At 41.0% G+C, this 18965-nt stretch overlaps 1 protein-coding gene across 1 annotated transcript; it reads right to left on the bottom strand.

Moving 5' to 3' along the window:
* Nucleotides 1–1086: 1086 nt before the first annotated feature.
* On the bottom strand, nt 1087–12746 carry LOC129564536 (odorant-binding protein-like). Its single transcript, XM_055438611.2, has 7 exons — nt 12621–12746; nt 11982–12118; nt 9544–9614; nt 5254–5364; nt 4252–4353; nt 2978–3021; nt 1087–1287 (listed from the first exon to the last, which is right to left on the bottom strand). Exons 1-6 carry the CDS (start codon nt 12696–12698, stop codon nt 3002–3004), a joined length of 519 nt encoding a protein of 172 aa, XP_055294586.2. The 5' UTR covers nt 12699–12746; the 3' UTR covers nt 1087–1287; nt 2978–3001.
* Nucleotides 12747–18965: the final 6219 nt, after the last annotated feature.

Genomic DNA, 18965 nt, shown 5'->3' with positions numbered 1-18965 from the left:
CCCATGAGAATTTGACTTCTAGTTTTTCTTAATCCCTCTTCTTTAAAGTGACTCAAAGAAACTTGGGAAGTGTTTTCAATTCCCAAATTGGATGTTTGATGTCAAGTTTTAAGAACTTTGAATTGACCATTAGAGGGTAAGGTACGTTTCTTATCTGTTTGAAGCCATCCAGAGGGGAGTAAAATATCTCCATCAGACAGGGAACATCAAAGTTCCTCAGGGGAATAATGGGGTTTAATATCAGTGTGAACCTTGTCCCACAGGAGGTGGTGGTTTAGTCACTCAGTCGTGTCCAACTCAAGACCCCAATGACTGTAGCCTGCCAGGCTCCTCTGTTCATGGGATTCTCCAGGCAAGTATACTGGACTGGGTTACCATTTCCTTCTCAGGGGATCTTCCCAACCCAGGGATCGAACCCAAGTCTCCTACACTGCAGGCAGTGTCCTGAATTACAGGCAGCTTCTTTTCCAACTGAGTCAGGAGGGAAGCCCCGCAGAAGGGGAGCCTGAGTATTAAAAGATTGGGTGGCTGTCTTTTTGTTTGTTGGTGGGGTCTCCTTTTTTCCATTTGATATGTCAGAATCATCCATTTGATGGCCCCAGCGGAGTATTACTGCCACTACTTTGGGTAGTTTCATTGCATCGAAGAGGTGTGTAGTCTTAATTGCATCTATAAGGACAGGGGGAGATCCTGTCCCCTGTCTCCTGTCCCATGGTTGTTTAGTCTTTTTTTCTCCCTCTCTCCTGGACACCCGAATGCATCTTTATCAAACCGTCATCAGAATTGCCTTTGATGATCACCTGTCCGATTAAAGGTACAGTTGCCTGGGGTTTCCCTGGTCGCTGGTAAAGAATCCACCTGAAATGATGAAGACCTGGGTTCAGTCCCTGGTTTGGGAAGATACCCTGGAGAAGACAAAGGCTGCCAATTCCAGTATTCAGGCCTGGAAAATTCCATGGACTATATAGTCCATGGGGTCCCAAAGACTCGGACTTGACCGAGCGGCTTTCACATTTCCTGGATATTTAAAGTGGAAAATTGTGTGTTTGAAATCAAGTGACTTTTGCACAGACACACATTTGCAGGGCAGATATTAAATCAATTTATTTAAACCTTCAGAAATCAAATCCCACCAGACAGCACATGACCAGTGAGCAGGAGAAATGTGATGGGAAAGAGAGTGTGAGTGTGAAGAGAGAAGGATCCTGTTAATCAGGAAGCAGGAAAGTCATCTGTGTTGTTGATCTGGATTCCACGCAGAGGAGGATGTGTCTGGTCTCAGCGACTCTGTAGGTGAATAAAACAGGATCAAAAGCTTAGTAAAGGTGACTGAGTGATGGCTGTCAGGGTTGAGCCTCAGGCAGCAGGCTGTCCAGGGTACAGGAGCTGCTAGGGGATCCAGTGGACAGAATCCTGGTGGACATCTCTGAGATGGAAAGTTCCCTGTGGTATTTTCCCCAGAATGTACAAATGGTGGAGGATTTTCCATTTGGGATTGGTTTGAGGAGTAATAATTTCAGAATGCATGCTGCATCTAAAGGTGCTTTACTGTCAATGTGGTTGAGTTACATTCTTTTATTTCACAAATTTTATCTTTTGGGTCTTCAAGAACTAATATTTTTCTTTAAATTTCATTTTGGAATACAGGTGATTAACAGTATATTAATTTCAGGGGTACTGAAGCCTGATTAAAGTATACAAAATATATTAATATTGAGTCTTTTTCAGATTATTTTCCAATTTAGGTTTTTACAGAGTATTGCATTTAGTCCCCTGAGCTATGCGGTTGGACCTTGTTCTCTATACATCCTGTTTGTAATAGTTTACCTCTGCTGACTCAAACTCCTGATCTATATCTTTCCCAAATCCTGTCCCCTTTGCAACAACATCTGTTCTTTATGTCTGTGAGTCTATTTCTGTGCTGTATATAGCCTCCTCCATCTCTTATTTTTGATTCCGTATATAAGTGATACATAATGTCATTGTCTTTTTCTTTCTGACTTACTTCACTTAGTATGAAAATCCGTAGGTCCAACCATGTTGCTGGAAATGGCATGATTTCATTCTTTTTATGGCTGAGTAATATTCCACTGAACATTTGTAGCATTTTTAAAATCACATTCATCTGCAAGCTGGTGTTTGTCTTTGCCTTTTTTCTTTCATTTTTTTTTTTCTCAACAGGAAATTAAAGCCATACTTTAGCTGAGATCAGTGCTGTTTTCTGAGGCTGTCCTCCTTTTGAAACCTTAAAGATCCCAGTAACAGAAATTACCTTCTAAAGGCGAATATGATTCAAATGCATATTTCAGACAGTGTGGTTGGAAGGTATTTAAATTCTGTAAGAATCATGTGAGATTAAACCCCTGTCTTGAGAAACTGTGAGCACTGTTTAATCCCGGTGTTCCTGGAGGACAGACGTGTGTGGACAACTATCAGGTCAGGACTGACGGGAACACTAAGTAGTTTGCACCGACTTGTGGGGATTCCTGCTTCTCTCTGATGAGTCTGGTCTGCAAATTCCTACAGGTTACGGCTCTCTCACCAAAGCTGCTCAGCAATAATCAAGCAAACAGTTGGTAATTGCGTATGTCTCAAGGAAAGAGAAATTACCTAATGTAACAGGCAAAGCTCTCTAGTGCTAGAATGTAAGTTATTGGGACAAATAATTGTTACATGGAACGTTTGGCATGTATGAAATAGGCGCTTGTGGTAAAGAACGCACCTGCTGATAAAGAGAATGTAAAAGGCTTGTTTGATCCCCAGGTTGAGAAGTACTCCTGGAGAAGGGAATGGCAACCAACTCTAGTATTTTCACCTGGAGAATCCCATGGTCAGAGGAGCCTGGTGGACTAAAGCCCATGGGGTCATACAAAGACTGACACAACTGAAGCCACTTATTAGGCATTAGGCACAAAAAAACAATGTGTCCTTATTGATTTATCTGGTGGGGCAACAATAATGAACGATGATTACTTACAGAAAGTGTTGAAGTCAATTTTATTCACTCCTCTGGACAGTCATCTGTGGTAAAACGAAATAGGAGAAAATGTGAGAACCCTATGGAATATGAATTCTACACCTGTGCTTAGGCCCGTTCTGGTCATTCAGTCGCTAAATCGTGTCCGAATCTTTGCACCTCAATGGACACTAGCACACCAGGGGCCTCTGTCCTTCACTGTCTCCCAGAGTTTGTCAAATTCATGTCCTTTGATGCGGTGATGCTGTTTATCCATCTCATACTCTGTCGCCCCCTTCTCCTTTTGCCTTCAGTTTCCCAGCATCGGAGTCTTTTACACTGAATAGGCTCTTCCAATGAGGGGGTCAAAGTATAGGAGCTTCAGCTTCAGCATCAGTCCTTCCAATGAATATTTAGCATTCATTTCCTTTAGGACTGACTGGTTTGGTCTCCTTGAAGTCCAACGGACTCTCAAGAGTTTTCTCCAACAGCACAATTCAAAGGCTTCGGTTCTTCGGTGTTCAGCCTTCCTTATGGTGCAGCTCACTTCTGTTCATGACTTTGACTACACATACCTTTGTCGGGAAAGTGAGTTCTGCGCCTTTTACTACACTGTCTAGGACTGCCATTGCTTTTCTTCCAAGGAGCAAGCATCTTTAAATTTTATGGCTGCAGTCAGTGTCTACAATGATTTTTGAGCCCAAGAAAATGAAAACTGTCACTGTTTACACTTTTTCTATTTGTCATGAAGTAATAGTACTGGATGGCACCACCCTTACAGCAGAAAGTGAAGAAGAACCAAAGAGCCTCTTGATGAAAGTGAAAGAGGAGAGTGAAAAAGTTGGCTTAAAGCTGAACATTCATCTGTAGATAAACGAAATAGGAGAAATAAAAGAGCCTCTGGATTACTACCATTCCTAGTAGTTTTAAGATTTATTTTCTTTTTTGATTAAGGTATTTTATAAGACGAGCTTCCCTGGTAGCTCAGTCAATAAAGAATCTGCCTGCAGTACAGGACACCCAGGTTCCACCCCTGGGTCTGAATGTTGACTTGGAGAAGGAAATGTGAACCCACTCCAGTATTCTTTCCTGGAAAATCCTATGGACTGAGGTGTCTGTCGGGCTACAGTCCATGGACTTACAAGAGTTGGATATGACTTAGAGACTAAACCACCATCAACAACCATTCTACATGAGATTATTTATGGAAAAAAATTTCTAAATAAGTTGATTTGTTTCCTGATATTTACATCCCAGGTGAATGATATAGTCAGGAAAAAGTATGTTTTCATTACCATTATCAGTGAAATTCACGATATTCTCTTCTGGAATCCCTTTGTCACTCGCCTCCTTTTTGAACTTCCGAAAGTCTCTTTTTGAAATCTGTTCACTTTTGCCTGAAAATCACCAAGCAAAAAGGAGAATATTGTCTCCTAGAACACACAGAAATTTCTGAACATAGAGAACAAGGAATTGAAAGTGCCAATCTGATCTCCACCTGTATAATTTAAGACAGCCTCAGTTTCCATGTCCCATGTTGCAGATATCTGTGGTCCTAAGATTTAATTTCCCTCTAATTCTGTAACTAAACCCTACTAGCATCTCCAGCAGGACCCCAAAAGACTTTCAGGAGCTCCATGAATTTGAAAATCACCCATCACAGTAGGCAACTGACTTGCTTCTTTATCAGCATCCCAGAACACTCCTGTCCTGTTCTGGACCCAATGTTTTCCCATTGTGGAGATACATTAACCCCATCACACACCACTTGGGAGATAATTTACTCCTTAGCCAACCATTCGACACACTACCTTTCTGAAATAGACATCTACTGTCGCAATGGTATACTCACCTCAGTGATTCTGTGTGGTCATTTGGGGTCATGTCACTGTTCATAAGAAGAGTGCGTTGTGATAATTAAACAGGATGGAGATTTATTTGACAAGTTTCTGATCCAGAGGTTATAATGCATGGGAAAACTGATATAAAATGATGTAATTAAGGCCAGCCTCATTATAGTCATGGCTTGAGCTTAGTTGACGTATTTTTTTTAAATATTCTATAAAATTTATTATTTTTTAAATATCAACAGGTAGAGATTATTTTCAAATGTGTAAAAATTATTTTCGGCGTCTATTTCCTAGTAGGTTACCTTCCAGGATGCATAAGTCCATGAACACGAATATGAAGACCTGAATAGTGAATATTCTCAACACCTCGTGATTTTCTGAACGAGAGTTCTGACATGGACACGTGGGGTGACAATGGCAATGGGGATTTTACAATGTCATACATACCGATTAGTGCAACCATGTCTGTCTCTTTTCCTTCTTCATCCACATTGTGAATATGTCCTGTTATCGTGTTAAGTGAGAATCGAAGAATTTCAACTTCGTTTTGACCCGCATCTGTGAGAGAGAGAAGAGATACATATGAACAACTCCGTGTTCATTTGTTGTCAGTTAGATGTACTGTGACAGACTGAGCGCATTATGAACGGCATGTGCGGTATTGATGTTTGGCTCACTCCATAGGTGCGCTGAATGCTACCGTGGTTACAACAGCAAGAAAAGCAGGCAAGACTTTGTCTCATTCTCCCTTTTCCTATAGTTAACCAGTCACTCCTTGCTGTCTTACTAAGATGCTTTCTAGAACCTGTGTCCTAGAGAAACCAATAGATGTATTTTTTAAATTTACCTAATTTCAATTAATTTTTTGCTACTCTGAATCGTCGTCACCGTCTGCAGGCTTTCTCTACTTGCGTTGACCACGGGACCAGTCTCTAGTTGTGGTACATGGGCTTCTCGTTGCAGAGGCTTCTCTTTGGTCGAATAGAGACTCTAGGAGGCGTGGGCTCTGTCTTTGCTGTTCGCCGGCTCTAGAGCACCTGCTCAGAGCTGTGGCACATGCGCTTTGGGTCCCACGGCGTGCGGGATCCTCCCAGGCCAGGGATCCAATCATGAGTCCTGAGTTGGATGGCCGGGTCTTATCCACAGGATCACCAGGGAAGTCCCCAAAAGTGCTTTCAATAGCATGAAAGGTGTTGTCAAGCAAAAGTTCGAAAAGCCTTTGTATTCCTGTTATCCCAGCCAGGGCACTGATTTCTCTGGACCAAAATCAGCCTCCCATTCAGAAGCCTGTGTTCCTGAGTGCTTAGCCTGTGCCAGGCAACCTCCAGAGCACCTTCCATTAGTTTCTCTGTTTCCTTTGCCCCCTCCGTCTGGGGTGTGGCAGAGCCCACCGCCGTGTCTGCTCTTCTGAAGACAGTTCACCTGCGGGGACGTGCAGGCAGTGAGCTCCGTCCTCCCTCTCCTCTCTGACCTGCCCGTCCACTCTTCCCCATGTTCCTGGACAAGAAGCAGCTCTGACCTACTGCATGTCCCCTCTGAACTATCTACATCCATTCTGTCTCTACTGACCTCCATCACATCTCCTGCAATCACTCAGCGAGATGGGATGTAAAATTGCCCAACTGTGTTCCTGAAATATGAAAACACCTCTCCTCAATGTTTAAATTACTGAAAATCATCAGTCTGCTTGAGAAGGAAAAAAAAAAAAATAGCAGCTGAAACTGCTTCACCGTCTCATAACAACAAAATTATGTACAACACGCCCAAGCCAACCATGAGATCATGAACCTTGGATCCCGTTGGAATAATTTAAGCCTGAAAATGCATGTCCTCAGATTATCAGTGGCCACCTGTTCTTGGCCATGACCTCACCAACCTGGGCAGAGCAGCATCACTGAATTGGCTGTGAAGCGATGGCACAGTGAGAGAAAATCTATCTTCTGGGAGTCAGGTCACCGTCAAGGTCACCGTTTATGCTGTGCTTGATGTGAGACACCTCACCCCACAAAACACACCTGGGGGTTAGCTCTTGAAAGTGCCCTGTGCAAGACGGCAAACTATTCTGTTTCTCTCTCTTTTATTTGCTCTGTAAAAATCCAGCTAAAAAGTATTTCAAAAACAAGGGAAACAATAACAGTGGAGGCATTCATAATTCAGTCAACGGAAAAAATTAATATGGGAATTTTGATGCTGGGAAAGATTGAAGGCAGGAAGAGAAGGGGATGACAGAGGATGAAGTGGTTGGATGGCATCACAGACTCAATGGACATAAGTTTGAGCAAGTTCCGGAGTTTGTGGTGGACAGGGAAACCTCGTGTGCTGCAGTCCGTGGGGCTGCAAAGAGTCATGCATAGCTGAGCAAGTGAACTGAACTGAAGAATATGAGAGCATAATTTAAAAATCATCAACTATTAGAAATTATCCACAAAAGTATGGGGAAATATTTCAGGCATAAGTTTTACTTCTTTGCAGTCATTGCATTTGCAACTGTGCCAATATTTGTTTAGGCAAGGGTTGCGATCACTTATGGATATATTCAATTTTTCATCAAACATGTACCTCTTCAGCCACTTAAAATTAGGAATGGTGCTTAAAGCCCTCATGGAGGACTTAAGGATCAACCCCAATGTACAAACTCAAGACAGAACCTTGAGACGTCAGTTTACAAGGCTCTTGTAAATTTTCTGAGAGAACCGAGTCAGTCTCAGTTCAGTGACTCAGTCATGTCTGACTCTTTGCAACCCCATGGACTGCAGCACACCAGGCATACCTGTTCATCACAAACTCCTGGAGTTTACCCAAACTCATGTCCTTTGAGTTGGCGATGCCATCTAACCATCACAACCTCTGTCGTCCCCTTCTCCTCCTGCCTTCAATCTTTCCCAGCATCAGGGTCTTTTAAAATGAGTCAGCTCTTCACATCAGATGGCCAAAGTATTGGAGTTTCAGCTTCAACATCAGTCCTTCATAAGAACATTCAGGACGTTCACGGTGAGAACCGAACAAAATACCAATTCAACACCTGTGCTTAGTCTCGTTTTTCTCATTGTTCAGTGGCTAGGTCACATCCGGCTCTTTGTGATCTGATGACTATACAAAGCAGGCTCTTCTGTTCTCCACTATCTCTCTGTTTGCTCAAATTCATGCCCATCATGAAGGCGATGCCATCTATCCATCTAATCCTCCGCCACCCCATTCTCCTTTTGCCTTCATTCTTTCCCAACATCGAGTTCTTTTCCAACAAGTTGGCTTTTATCAGGTGGCCAAGGGATTGGAGCTTCAGGTTCACCATCAGTCCTTTCAATGAATACTCAGGGTTGGTTTCCTTTAAGATTGACTGGTTTCATCTTCTTGCAGTGCAAGGGACTTCAAGAGTCTTCTTGAGCACCACAGTTCAAAAGTATCAATTCTTCAGTGCTCAGCCTTCTTTATGATCCAGTCATCACATGATCATTTTGCTCTCACATCCATACATGACTACTGGAAATATCATAGGTTTGACTCTATGGTTTATTGTCAGCAAAGCAACATCTCTACCTTTAAATGCACTGTTTAAGTTTGACTTACCTTCTACTTCCATGGAGTAAGCGTCTCTGAAATTCATGGTTGCAGTCACCATCTGCAGTGATTTTGGAGCCCATGAAAATAAAAACTGTCACTGCTTCCACACTTTCCCCTTTCTACTTGCCATGAAGTAATGGAACCAGATGCCATGGTCTTCATTTTCTGAATGCTGCTTTTCCATTCTTCTCTCTCACCCTCATTCAGAGGCTCTTTAGTTCCTCTTCACTTTCTGCCATTTGAGTGGTATCATCTGCATATCAGAGGCTCCTTATATTTTTCCTGGCAATCTCGATTCTAGCTTGTGATTCGTCTAGCCTGGCATTTCACATGATTCACTCTGCATATAAGTTATGTAAGCAGGGTGACAATATACAGCCCTGAGCTACTGCTTTCCCACTTCGGAACCAATGCATTTTTCCCTATGAAGTTCTAACTGTTGCTTCTCGATTCGCATACAGGTTTCTTAAGAAACAGGTGAAGTGTTCTGGTATTCCCATGTCTTTAAGAATTGTCCACAGTTTGTGGCAAGCCTTTAGTCAAAGATTTTACCATAATCAGTGATGCAGAAGTTAGTATTTTTCTGGAACTCCCTTACTTTCTCCATGATCCAGCAGCTGTTGGCAATTTGATCTCTGGTTCCTCTGCCTCTTCAAAAGCCAACTTGCACATCTGGAAATTCTCGGTTCACGTGCTACTGAAGCCCAGCTTGAAGGATTTGGAGCATAAACTGACTAGAATGTGAAATTTGCATGACCGTATGGTAGTTAACATTCTTTGACATTGCCCTTCTCTGGGATGAGAAGAGAAAAGACCTTTCGCAGTCCTGTGGCCACTGCTCAGCTTTCCAAATTTGTTGACATATTATGTGCAGCATTTTAAAATAGCAATATCTTTTAAGATTTTAAATATCTCAGGTGGAATGCCATCAACTCCACTGCCTTTTTTATAGTAATATTTCCTAAGGCCTACTTGACTTCACACTCTGGGATGTCTGGCTCCAGTCTTTTTGGATAAAACTCAGTTGTGTGGAGACGGTAGAGTCCTTGACTTCTAATTGTTAGTAGGAGAAGAATGCAGGTGTATGGGGATAATTGAAGGAAGTCAGGACCAAGATTTCCACCCAAACACACTCCTCCCAGTGAAACACTCTTACATTCAACATCAAATACTTACATTCAACATCATAAACTAATTTTTTTTGCCTTACTCCTGTGACATGTTGTTTTACGCATTCTCCGTCTGACCTTAAAGAAAAAATATATTCAGTTGTTTTATTAAAATAGCAAAATTCGGTATGTAGTTAGAATTTCTTTTTGCATAACACCCCAGATTGCGCTTGTGTCACCTTAGCACCTGTGAGCAATGGGAACACAGAGAGGAAATATGTTGTCTTGGATCAAGCAACCATCAGGTGACAAGGATGGTTTGTCTGCACATTGGATCTGACTAGTAGTTCCAAAGATAAACTTCAAATGCAATATAGGTCTTGTTTAAAGCCAACAGACAGGGAGACGTCTATTATTGTAGGAAAACCTAATAAGAATAAGCCTTTCTTTTATACGGTTTCTGATATCTGAGAGGAACAGCCATCATGACAGACCTTGGACGTTCTCACAACCCTGGGAGTGATTCATTAGAGAATATGAGAACCAAATATCCCCAAGAGTTAGAAGAAAAATTTTAACTTTCTCAAAAGGCACACTCTTCGTCCATCACAACACCATAAAAGGATTAAGCTTTAAAGACACATCTGTGAATGTCTACACATTGACACATACAGACACACAAGCAAATACACAAGTGCACATGATATGCTTATATGATATAAGGAAATTACACATATATAATATATATTAAGTATATATTGTCATCTACATAACAGAAGAGTTTGGGTGACTTCCTATATTGTCTCTGTGCATGTACATGAAAAAAAAAGTATATTTGGCACATGGAATGCACAAGAAACAAATATTAAAATGGAAATAACAAGAATTGGATTAATGTTGAACAGACTCCTTGTAAAGGAACATCCAAAGTGAATTGCGTTTACAGTTATCAGCCTTTTGAGAAATACACTGAAGTTACTGAAAAGAACCTTAAGGTGGGAACAAAACAATTTCCCAAAAGCTGCAAATATACAAAATGATATATTTGCAAACCAAGCCCTTTCATGTGGGTGAAAAACACAGCTCCCTGTACATGCAGACACAAAGTTACATTTTAAAGCCATTGTGTTCAGTGAGAGAAACCAGAGAAAATCATGCAGAGTGCATAACGTTGTCTTAAAAAGATCCAGAAAAGGTCAGTTCTTCCCTGTTTCCTGAGGGGTAGATGTTGAATAATGAGTGATGAAAAGGAGTTGTGATGGAGAAATTATACATACATATATATGTATATTTAATCCTAATGTTTATTTTTTGACTGTGCTAGGTCTTTGTTGCTAGGTCTTTCTCTAGTTGTGGTGAGTGAGGGCTATTCTGGAATTTCAGGCTTGTCACTCTGGTGACTTCTTTTGTGGAGCATGGGCTAAGGAACATGGGCTCTAGAGCACAGGTTCAGCAGCTGGGTCACAACTGCCTGGTTTCTCTGCAGCATGTGGGATCCTCCTCGAACAGAGATTCAACTTGTGTCTCCTAAACTGGTGGGCGGATTCTTAACCCCTGAGCCACCATGGAAGCCCAGAATTCTATATCTCGACTGTGGACTTCATGGAACAGTTGTAGATATATGAAAGTTCATTGAATTAAGATCTCGACAAAGGTGCAGATTATACATAAATACACTTCAGTCAAGCCGATTTCAAATAGGGGGGCCACGTGAACAGTTAAACACAGGGCACATAAATTGTAAAGACGGCAGAGGATGATAATGGGTGTTCTTAAAATATTAGTGACAACACACACATGTATATATATTTGTGTGTGATATATATCTGTGTGTTTGTGTGAGTCTGTTTCTGTATGTGTGGTTATAATTTGACTGTATGTATACTATCTCGGCTCAGTGGTAAAGAATCTGCCTGCAATGCAGGAGACTAGGATCCCATCCCAGGGTCGGGAAGATCCCCTTGGAGAACGGAATAGCAACCCACTCCAGAATTCTTGCCTGGAGAAATCCATGTTCTTTACCCCTAGTACCAGCTGGAATGATCATTTGGGGCTGTGAGGACTTTAGTAAATTCAGTGGTGATGAAATGTCTCATGAGGAAGCCCCACAGAACAGAGCTCACTGTAGGCGTTAGCAGTACCCTTGGTTCTGGGATCGGTGGGAACCGTCTCTTACAAACTCTGCAGGAAGGGTTCAAGCCCATGGTTGGTGTCAGGACACAAGCCTCTTCCTGCTGCCGAGTCCCTCTTTCCTTTAATGAGTTGATGCCAGTGGAGCTTCTGGAACTCCCACCCTCTTCTAAGCAAAAGCACCAGGACTTCCCTTGGAGGCTCACAAGTGAACTGCCCGAACCCCAGCTCTGAGACCCTGCTCATCCACAACTCATGGCATTACACTCTCAACATCATCCAGAGAGTTCCCTGCAGATGGAGAAGCCACACCCTCCACCAGACTCTAGAGCTTATGAGTTGTCTTTTTTCCCCTTCGGGGTGACTTTTACTTACTTGATATAGAAGTCGATGTCAGCTGTGTCATTTGGATGAAACTGAACATGACGTACGTAAATGTGGAATGGCCCATCCTCAGTAATCTTGTCTTTGTTACTGGCTGCGATGTAATGGGTTTTCCATTCCCCTGAAAACTAAAGTCAAATTCCTGTGAGGAAGCTTCGGCCTTCTCTGCAATTTCTGCCCTCCATGGTCCCTCAGGAGTTAACCTTGTCCTTTCACCTGGGCAGAAGCTACCTATCTTTATGGACACAGCCCTAGGTATAAAATCATGTGAAAACTCAACTCACATAAAGGAAGGAACTGAGATATTACTGAGATAGCTTGAGCTGTGCAAAGGAAGGAATTGAGGCATTACCGTCATAGTTTGAGCTGTCTTGTCAAATGCAAGAGCCCTACCAACAGCCGTGTGAGCTTCCTTCTGTTTTACAAGAGCAGTGAACAAGCATGAGACCAACGAATAGACGGCAAAGATGACATGGAGGCCATGCAGAACAGGTATATAGAGAGTGAACGAAGCAACTTTGAGTCCCACCGACATGGCCAGACTTAGGGATCCACACGACCAAACCTCAAAAGGGACACGCGCACACATATTCCCCAGGACCTCCTCCCAGCCTGCACCACCCCTGGTACCGGTACGAGAAGTAGCTGAGCTTCACCTTGGCCTGCATAAAGCAGACCAAGGGCAACACCGAGCAGCAGAACCTTCATCTCGCTGTCTCTCCTTCTGTAGAAGCTGAGGGTGTCCCAGTGGTTGGAGAGGATGTGAAACCGGTGCCTCTTTTATAGCGTGCATCTGCTGGCTTGATGCATCACGAACCAATGATTGTTTCTCATACAATCAAAGTTACATAGATGTCATCTTCAGTTTCCTGGTTGGTAGAGATAAGCTTTTCTGACTCTCTGTCATTTTAATAATGAGATTAATCTGAAGAGAAGCTTATGTGGATCTGGCATTTTGTCATTTTCATAATGAGATTTGTTTCAAGAGAAGCTTATGAATAAGTGAGAAATCACAGTACACAAGTGACAATTTCAAGGTCAGGAATATTTATTTTTCTTTATATCCAGAGATCGAAAATAGGATGAGCTGTCCAAGGTACATATCGCCTGAACCCCCCCCCCCCCGCCATGTTGTTCACTTAACAGAGGAGAGTGTTTAAAATGTATTATGTAAAAGTCAATATTGACTGTGTGGGTTAGTCAAGGAAAATCCGTTTTGTAAGTTATCCTTGAAAAGCCTCCTGTTTCTCAAAATGAGGAGCATGTCAGCAGAAAGCATTTATCGCCTCTTCCTGTCCCATAGTTGGCTCTTTCCTCCTAACTTCTAAGAGGAAGATCCATTCAAATGCCCTTAACCTTATACTAATGCCCAGTACCTTCAGGTTCTGGGCTCAGTGGGCACCATCTGTTACAAACACTGCAGGAAGGGTTCAATTCCCTCTTGGCATGTCAAAAATTCATTTTCATTATTCCTTTCCAAGACACTGTTTACCCACCTTATCACTGACAAAGTTGTTTCTCCAGGTGAGTGAAAAGGCAGGATAGTAGTTCTCATCATTCTTAGAGTTTAAATGGGAAAAGTAAATTTCCTAACTCTATTCATCTAGTTATTTTCCTAGCTTCATATGAAAGAATCTATTGTTTTGTATTTTTGATCAAATTTTTGCTTATGTTTATCTTCATTGAGAGCGATTTATCAAATAGATACATTAAAAGATTAGTCTTGTTCTGAGTATAGAAATGAAGAAACAGGGAGTTTCAGGATCCCCAAGTCAGCTGGGGGACAATCCCCAGAGGGCTCACCCAGTACTGACTGCTCCTGGGACAAATCAGAGCTGAGAGTCCTATTCCTTGATTGAACCTTGCTCAAGAATGTCTTCAGCTCACTTCTTCAGTTGATCCTTTCCAACTTTACGTAGAACAACAGTATTATCTTTTATCTTCATTCTTTTCTTTTGGTTGCCATGTCATTTTTTGTCTTTCATTCACACACTCCTCTGTATAGTATCTTGTACTTTTTGGCTGTGAAATCTGGGTGATTGAAGGCTTTCGTGTCTCAAAAGACCCTAAAATGGTTCCCTCTCTTTGGTCTTCGATCCAGATAATAATTTGATTTTTTATCTGTTTGTCTCTTTTGGCTGCACCCAGCAGCATGCAGGTTCTTACTTGTCCAACTAGCAACAGAACCTATACCCAGCAAAGCGGAAGTTTAGGATGATAACCACTGGACCACCAGGAAAGTCCCTGAATCAGAATATTTCAAGCAGGGATGTGATCCCAGCTAGCACTCCTTATCTTCCCATCATCACCCTTCCATCTCTACCTCTGCAACCCCAGCATTTTCAGGTTTTTCTTTTGGGTTCCCACCAACATGTGTCCCCTCGGAATGTATCCAAAGACCATCGCATCTCAGGCAGGCCTCACCGTCTGCCCATCCAGGGAAATTAAACATCAGTTAGTTTTAACAGCTGTGAAAATCCTGTTGTCTTTTGTTCATCTCACGCTCTCCTCCCCTCCCTGTGTTCTCAAGTCTGTTCTCTGTATCTGAGTCTCCGCTCCTTCCCTGCCAAGCTGCTGAGAAGTTGCTTTCACACAGGGAGCCCAGCCATGTGCTCTATGACAGCCTAGGGGAGTGGGATAGAGTGAGTGGACCGGCTCCAAAGAGAGGTGATGTGAGGACCGTTTTGACTGATTAGCTTGCTGTATACCAGGTGTGAAGATAACATGGCAAAGCATTATCCAATTTAAAAAAAAAAAAAAACTAAAAACAGAAAATTGCCACTCATAAGGTAATTCGTTAAACAAAAAATCCTACTGTTTTCTACCAAAAAGAAGTCATACAGCCTTTAATACAAACTATGTCATGAACAGTGCTCAAAATACAGTTAATCTAATCATAGATGGACAACCGTCTTACTCAGATGCTGACTCTGCAACCACTCAAAAATAATGCTAAAGCTAGGCTTGCTATGTCTCCTTCACAAATTTATCCACATTACTGTATCGATGAAGCCTCAATCTCCCAGTATATTAATTTTGTCTTTCTTGTCTGTTTTCTCTGATAGCAGTTTTTACACTCCCTCCCCCCAATTGGGTTAAAGGTTTGTTTATTTTTTTCTTTACTTTACATTATTGTATTCGTTTTGCCATACATTGACATGAATCTGCCCCGGGTATAAATGTGTTCCCCATCTTGAAACCCCCTCCAACCTCCCTCCCCATCCCATCTCTCTGGTTCATCCCAGTACACCAGCCCCGAGCATCCTGTATCATGCTCTGAAACTGGACTGGCGATTCGTTTCACATATGATAATATACATGTTTCAATGCCATTCTCACAAATCATCCCACTCTCGCCCTCTCCCACAGAGTCCAAAATACTGTTCTATACATCTGAGTCTCTTTTGCTGTCTCGAGTATAGGGTTACCATTATAATCTTTCTAAATTCCATATATATGAGTTAGTATACTGTATTGGTGTTTTTCTTTCTGGCTTACTTCACTCCATATAATAGGCTCCAGTTTCCTCCACCTCATTAGAACTGATTCAAATGTATTCTTTTTAATTGCTGAGTAATACTCCATTGTGTATATGTACCACAGCTTTCTTTTCCATTCGTCTGCAGATGGACATCTAGGTTGCTTCCATGTCCTGGCTATTATAAACAGTGCTGCGATGAACATTGGAGTACACATGTCTCTTTCACTTCTGGTTTCCTCAGTGTGTATGCCCAGGAGTGCGATTGCTGGATCATATGGCAGTTCTATTTCCAGTTTTTTATGGAATCTCCACACTGTTCTCCACAGTGGCTGTACTAGTTTGCATTCCCACCAACAGTGTAAGAGGATTCCCTTTTCTCCACACCCTCTCCAGCATTTATTGCACGTAGGCTTTTGATTAGCAGCCATTCTGATTGTCAAAAAATGGTACCTCATTGTGGTTTTGATTTGAATTTCTCTGATTATGAGGGATGTTGAGCATCTTTTCATGTGTTTGTTAGCCATTTGTATGTCTTCTTTGGAGAAATGTCTGTTTAGTTCTTTGGCCCATTTTTTGATTGGGTTGTTTATTTTTCTGGAATTGAGTTGCAGGAGCTGCTTGTATATTTTTGAGATTAATTCTTTGTCAGTTTCTTCATTTGCTATTATTTTCTCCCATTCTGAAGGCTCTTTTTTCACCGTACTTTTAGTTTCCTTTTCTGTTCAGAAGCTTTTAATTGCAATTAGGTCCCATCTGTTTATTTTTGCTTTTATTTCCAATATTCTAGGAGGTGGGTCATGGAGGATCCTGCTGTGATTTATGTCAGAGAGTTTTTGCATGTGTTCTCCTCTAGGAATTTTATAGTTTCTGGTCTTACATTTAGATCTTTCATCCATTTTGAGTTTACTTTTGTGTATGGTGTTAGGGAGTGTTCTCGTTTCATTCTTTCACAAGTGGTTGACCAGTTTTCCCAGCACCACTTGTTAAAGAGATTGTCTTTTCTCCATTGACTATTCTTGCCACCCTTGTCAAAGATAAGGTGTCCATAGGTGCATGGGTTTATCTCTGGGCTTTCTATTTTGTTCCATTGATCTATATTTCTGTCTTTATGCCAGTACCATACTTTCTTGATGACTGTGGCTTTGTAGTAGAGCCTGAAGTCCGGCAGATTGATTCCCCCAGTTCCATTCTTCTTTCTCAAGATTGCTTTGGCTATTCAAGGTTTTTTGTATTTCCATACAAACTGTGACATTATTTGTTGTAGCTCTGTGAAAAATACCGTTGGTAGCTTGATAGGGATTGCATTGAATCTATAGATTACTTTGGGTTGTATACTCATTTTCACAATATTAATTCTTCCAATCCACGAACATGGTATATTTCTCCATCTATCAGTGTCCTCTCTGATTTCTTTCACCAGTGTTTTATGGTTTTCTATATATAGGTCTTTTGTTTCTTTAGGTCAATATATTCCCAAGTATTTTATTCTTTTCTTTGCAATGGTGAATGGAAGTGTTCCTTAATTTCTCTTTCTATTTTCTCATTATTAGTGTATAGGAATGCAAGGGATTTCTGTGTGTTGATTTTATATCCTGCAACTTTAGTATATTCATTGATTAGCTGTAGTAGTTTTCTGGTAGAGTCTTTAGGGTTTTCTGTGTAGAGAATCATGTCATATGCAAACAGTGAGAGTTATACTTCTTCTTTTCCAATTTGGATTATCTTTATGTCTTTTTCTGCTCTGATTGCTGTGGCCAAAACTTCCAAAACTATGTCGAATTGTAATGGTGAGAGTGCTCACCCTTGTCTTGTTCCTGACTTTAGTGGGAATGCTTTCAATTTTTCACCATTGAGGATAATGTTTGCTGTGGGTTTGTCACATATAGCTTTTATTATGTTGAGGAATGTTCCATCTATTCCCGCCTTCTGGAGGGTTTTTATCATAAATGGATGTTGAATTTTGGCAAAGACTTTCTCTGCATCTATTGATATAATCATATAGTTTTTATTTTTCATTTTGTTAATATGGTGTATTACATTGATTGATTTGTGGATATTGAAGAATACTTGCATCCCTGGGTTAAAGTCCACTTGGTCATGATGTATGATCTTTTTGATGTGTTGTTGGATTCTGATTGCTAACGTTTTGTGAAGGATTTTTGCATTTCTATCTTCATCAGTGATATTGGCCTGTAGTTTTCTTTTTTCATGGAATCTTTTCCAGGTTTTGGGATTACGGTGATGGTGGCCTCATAGAATGAGTTTGGAAGTTTACCTTCCTCTGCAACTTTCTGGAAGAGTTTGAGTTGGATAGGTGTTAGCTCTTCTCTAAATTTTTGGCAGAATTCAGCTGTGATGCCATCTGGACCTGGGCTTTTGTTTGCTGGAAGATTTCTGATTATCATTTTTATTTCCGTGCTTGTGATGGGTCTATTAAGATTTTCTATTTCTTCCTGCTTCAGTTTTGGAAAGTTGTACTTTTCTTAAGAATTTGTTCATTTCTTCCAAGTTGTCCATTTTATTGGCATATAATTGCTGATATTAGTCTCTTATGATCGTTTGTATTTCTGCGCTATCTGTTGTGATTTCCCCATTTTCATTTCTAATTTTATTGATTTAGTTCTTCTCTCTTTGTTTCTTGATGAGTCTGGCTAATGGTTCGTCAATTTTATTTACCCTCTCAAACAACCAGCTTTTGGCTTTGCTGATTTTTCCTATGGTCTCTTTTGTTTCTTTTGCATTTATTTCTGCCCTAATTTTTAAGAATTCTTTCCTTCTACTAACCCTGGGGTCCTTCATTTCTTCCTTTTCTTGTTGCCTTATGGGTAGAGTTAGGTTACTTAGTTGACTTTTTTTCTTGTTTCTTGAGGTATTCCTGTATAGCTATGAAGCTTCCCCTTAGCACTGCTTTTAGAGTGTCCCACAGGTTTTGGGTGGTTGTGTTTTCATTTTCATTTGTTTCTATGCATATTTTGATTTCTTTTATGATCTCTTCTGTGATTTGTTGGTTATTCAGCAGCATGTTGTTCAGCCTCCATGTGTTGGAATTTTTAATAGTTTTTCTCCTGTAATTGAAATCGAGTCTTACTACATTGTGGCCAGAAAAGATGCTTGGAATGATTTCAATTGTTTTGAATTTACCAAGGCTAGATTTATGGCCCAGGATGTGATCTATTTTGGAGAAGGTTCCGTGGCACTTGAGAAGCAGGGGAAATTCTTTGTTTTGGGCTGAAATGTCCTATAGATATCTATTGCATCTAACTGGTCTATTGTATCATTTAACGTTTGTGTTTCCTTATTAATTTTCTGTTTAGTTCAGTGTGAGTGGGATATTAAAGTCTCCCACTATTATTGTGTTATTGTTAATTTCCCCTTTCATTCTTGTTAACATTTTTCTTACATATTGTGGTGCTCCTATGTTGGGTGCGTATATATTTATAATTGTTATAACTTCTTCTTGAATTGATCCTTTTATCATTATGTAGTGTCCTTCT

This window comes from Moschus berezovskii, chromosome X (assembly GCF_049115385.1).
Source record: "Moschus berezovskii isolate FMDL1 chromosome X, NW_MosBer_1.0, whole genome shotgun sequence".
Classification (NCBI taxonomy): domain Eukaryota; kingdom Metazoa; phylum Chordata; class Mammalia; order Artiodactyla; family Moschidae; genus Moschus; species Moschus berezovskii.
Note: the sequence above shows the minus strand (reverse complement) of the source record. Positions and strands in the feature narration are given on the sequence as shown.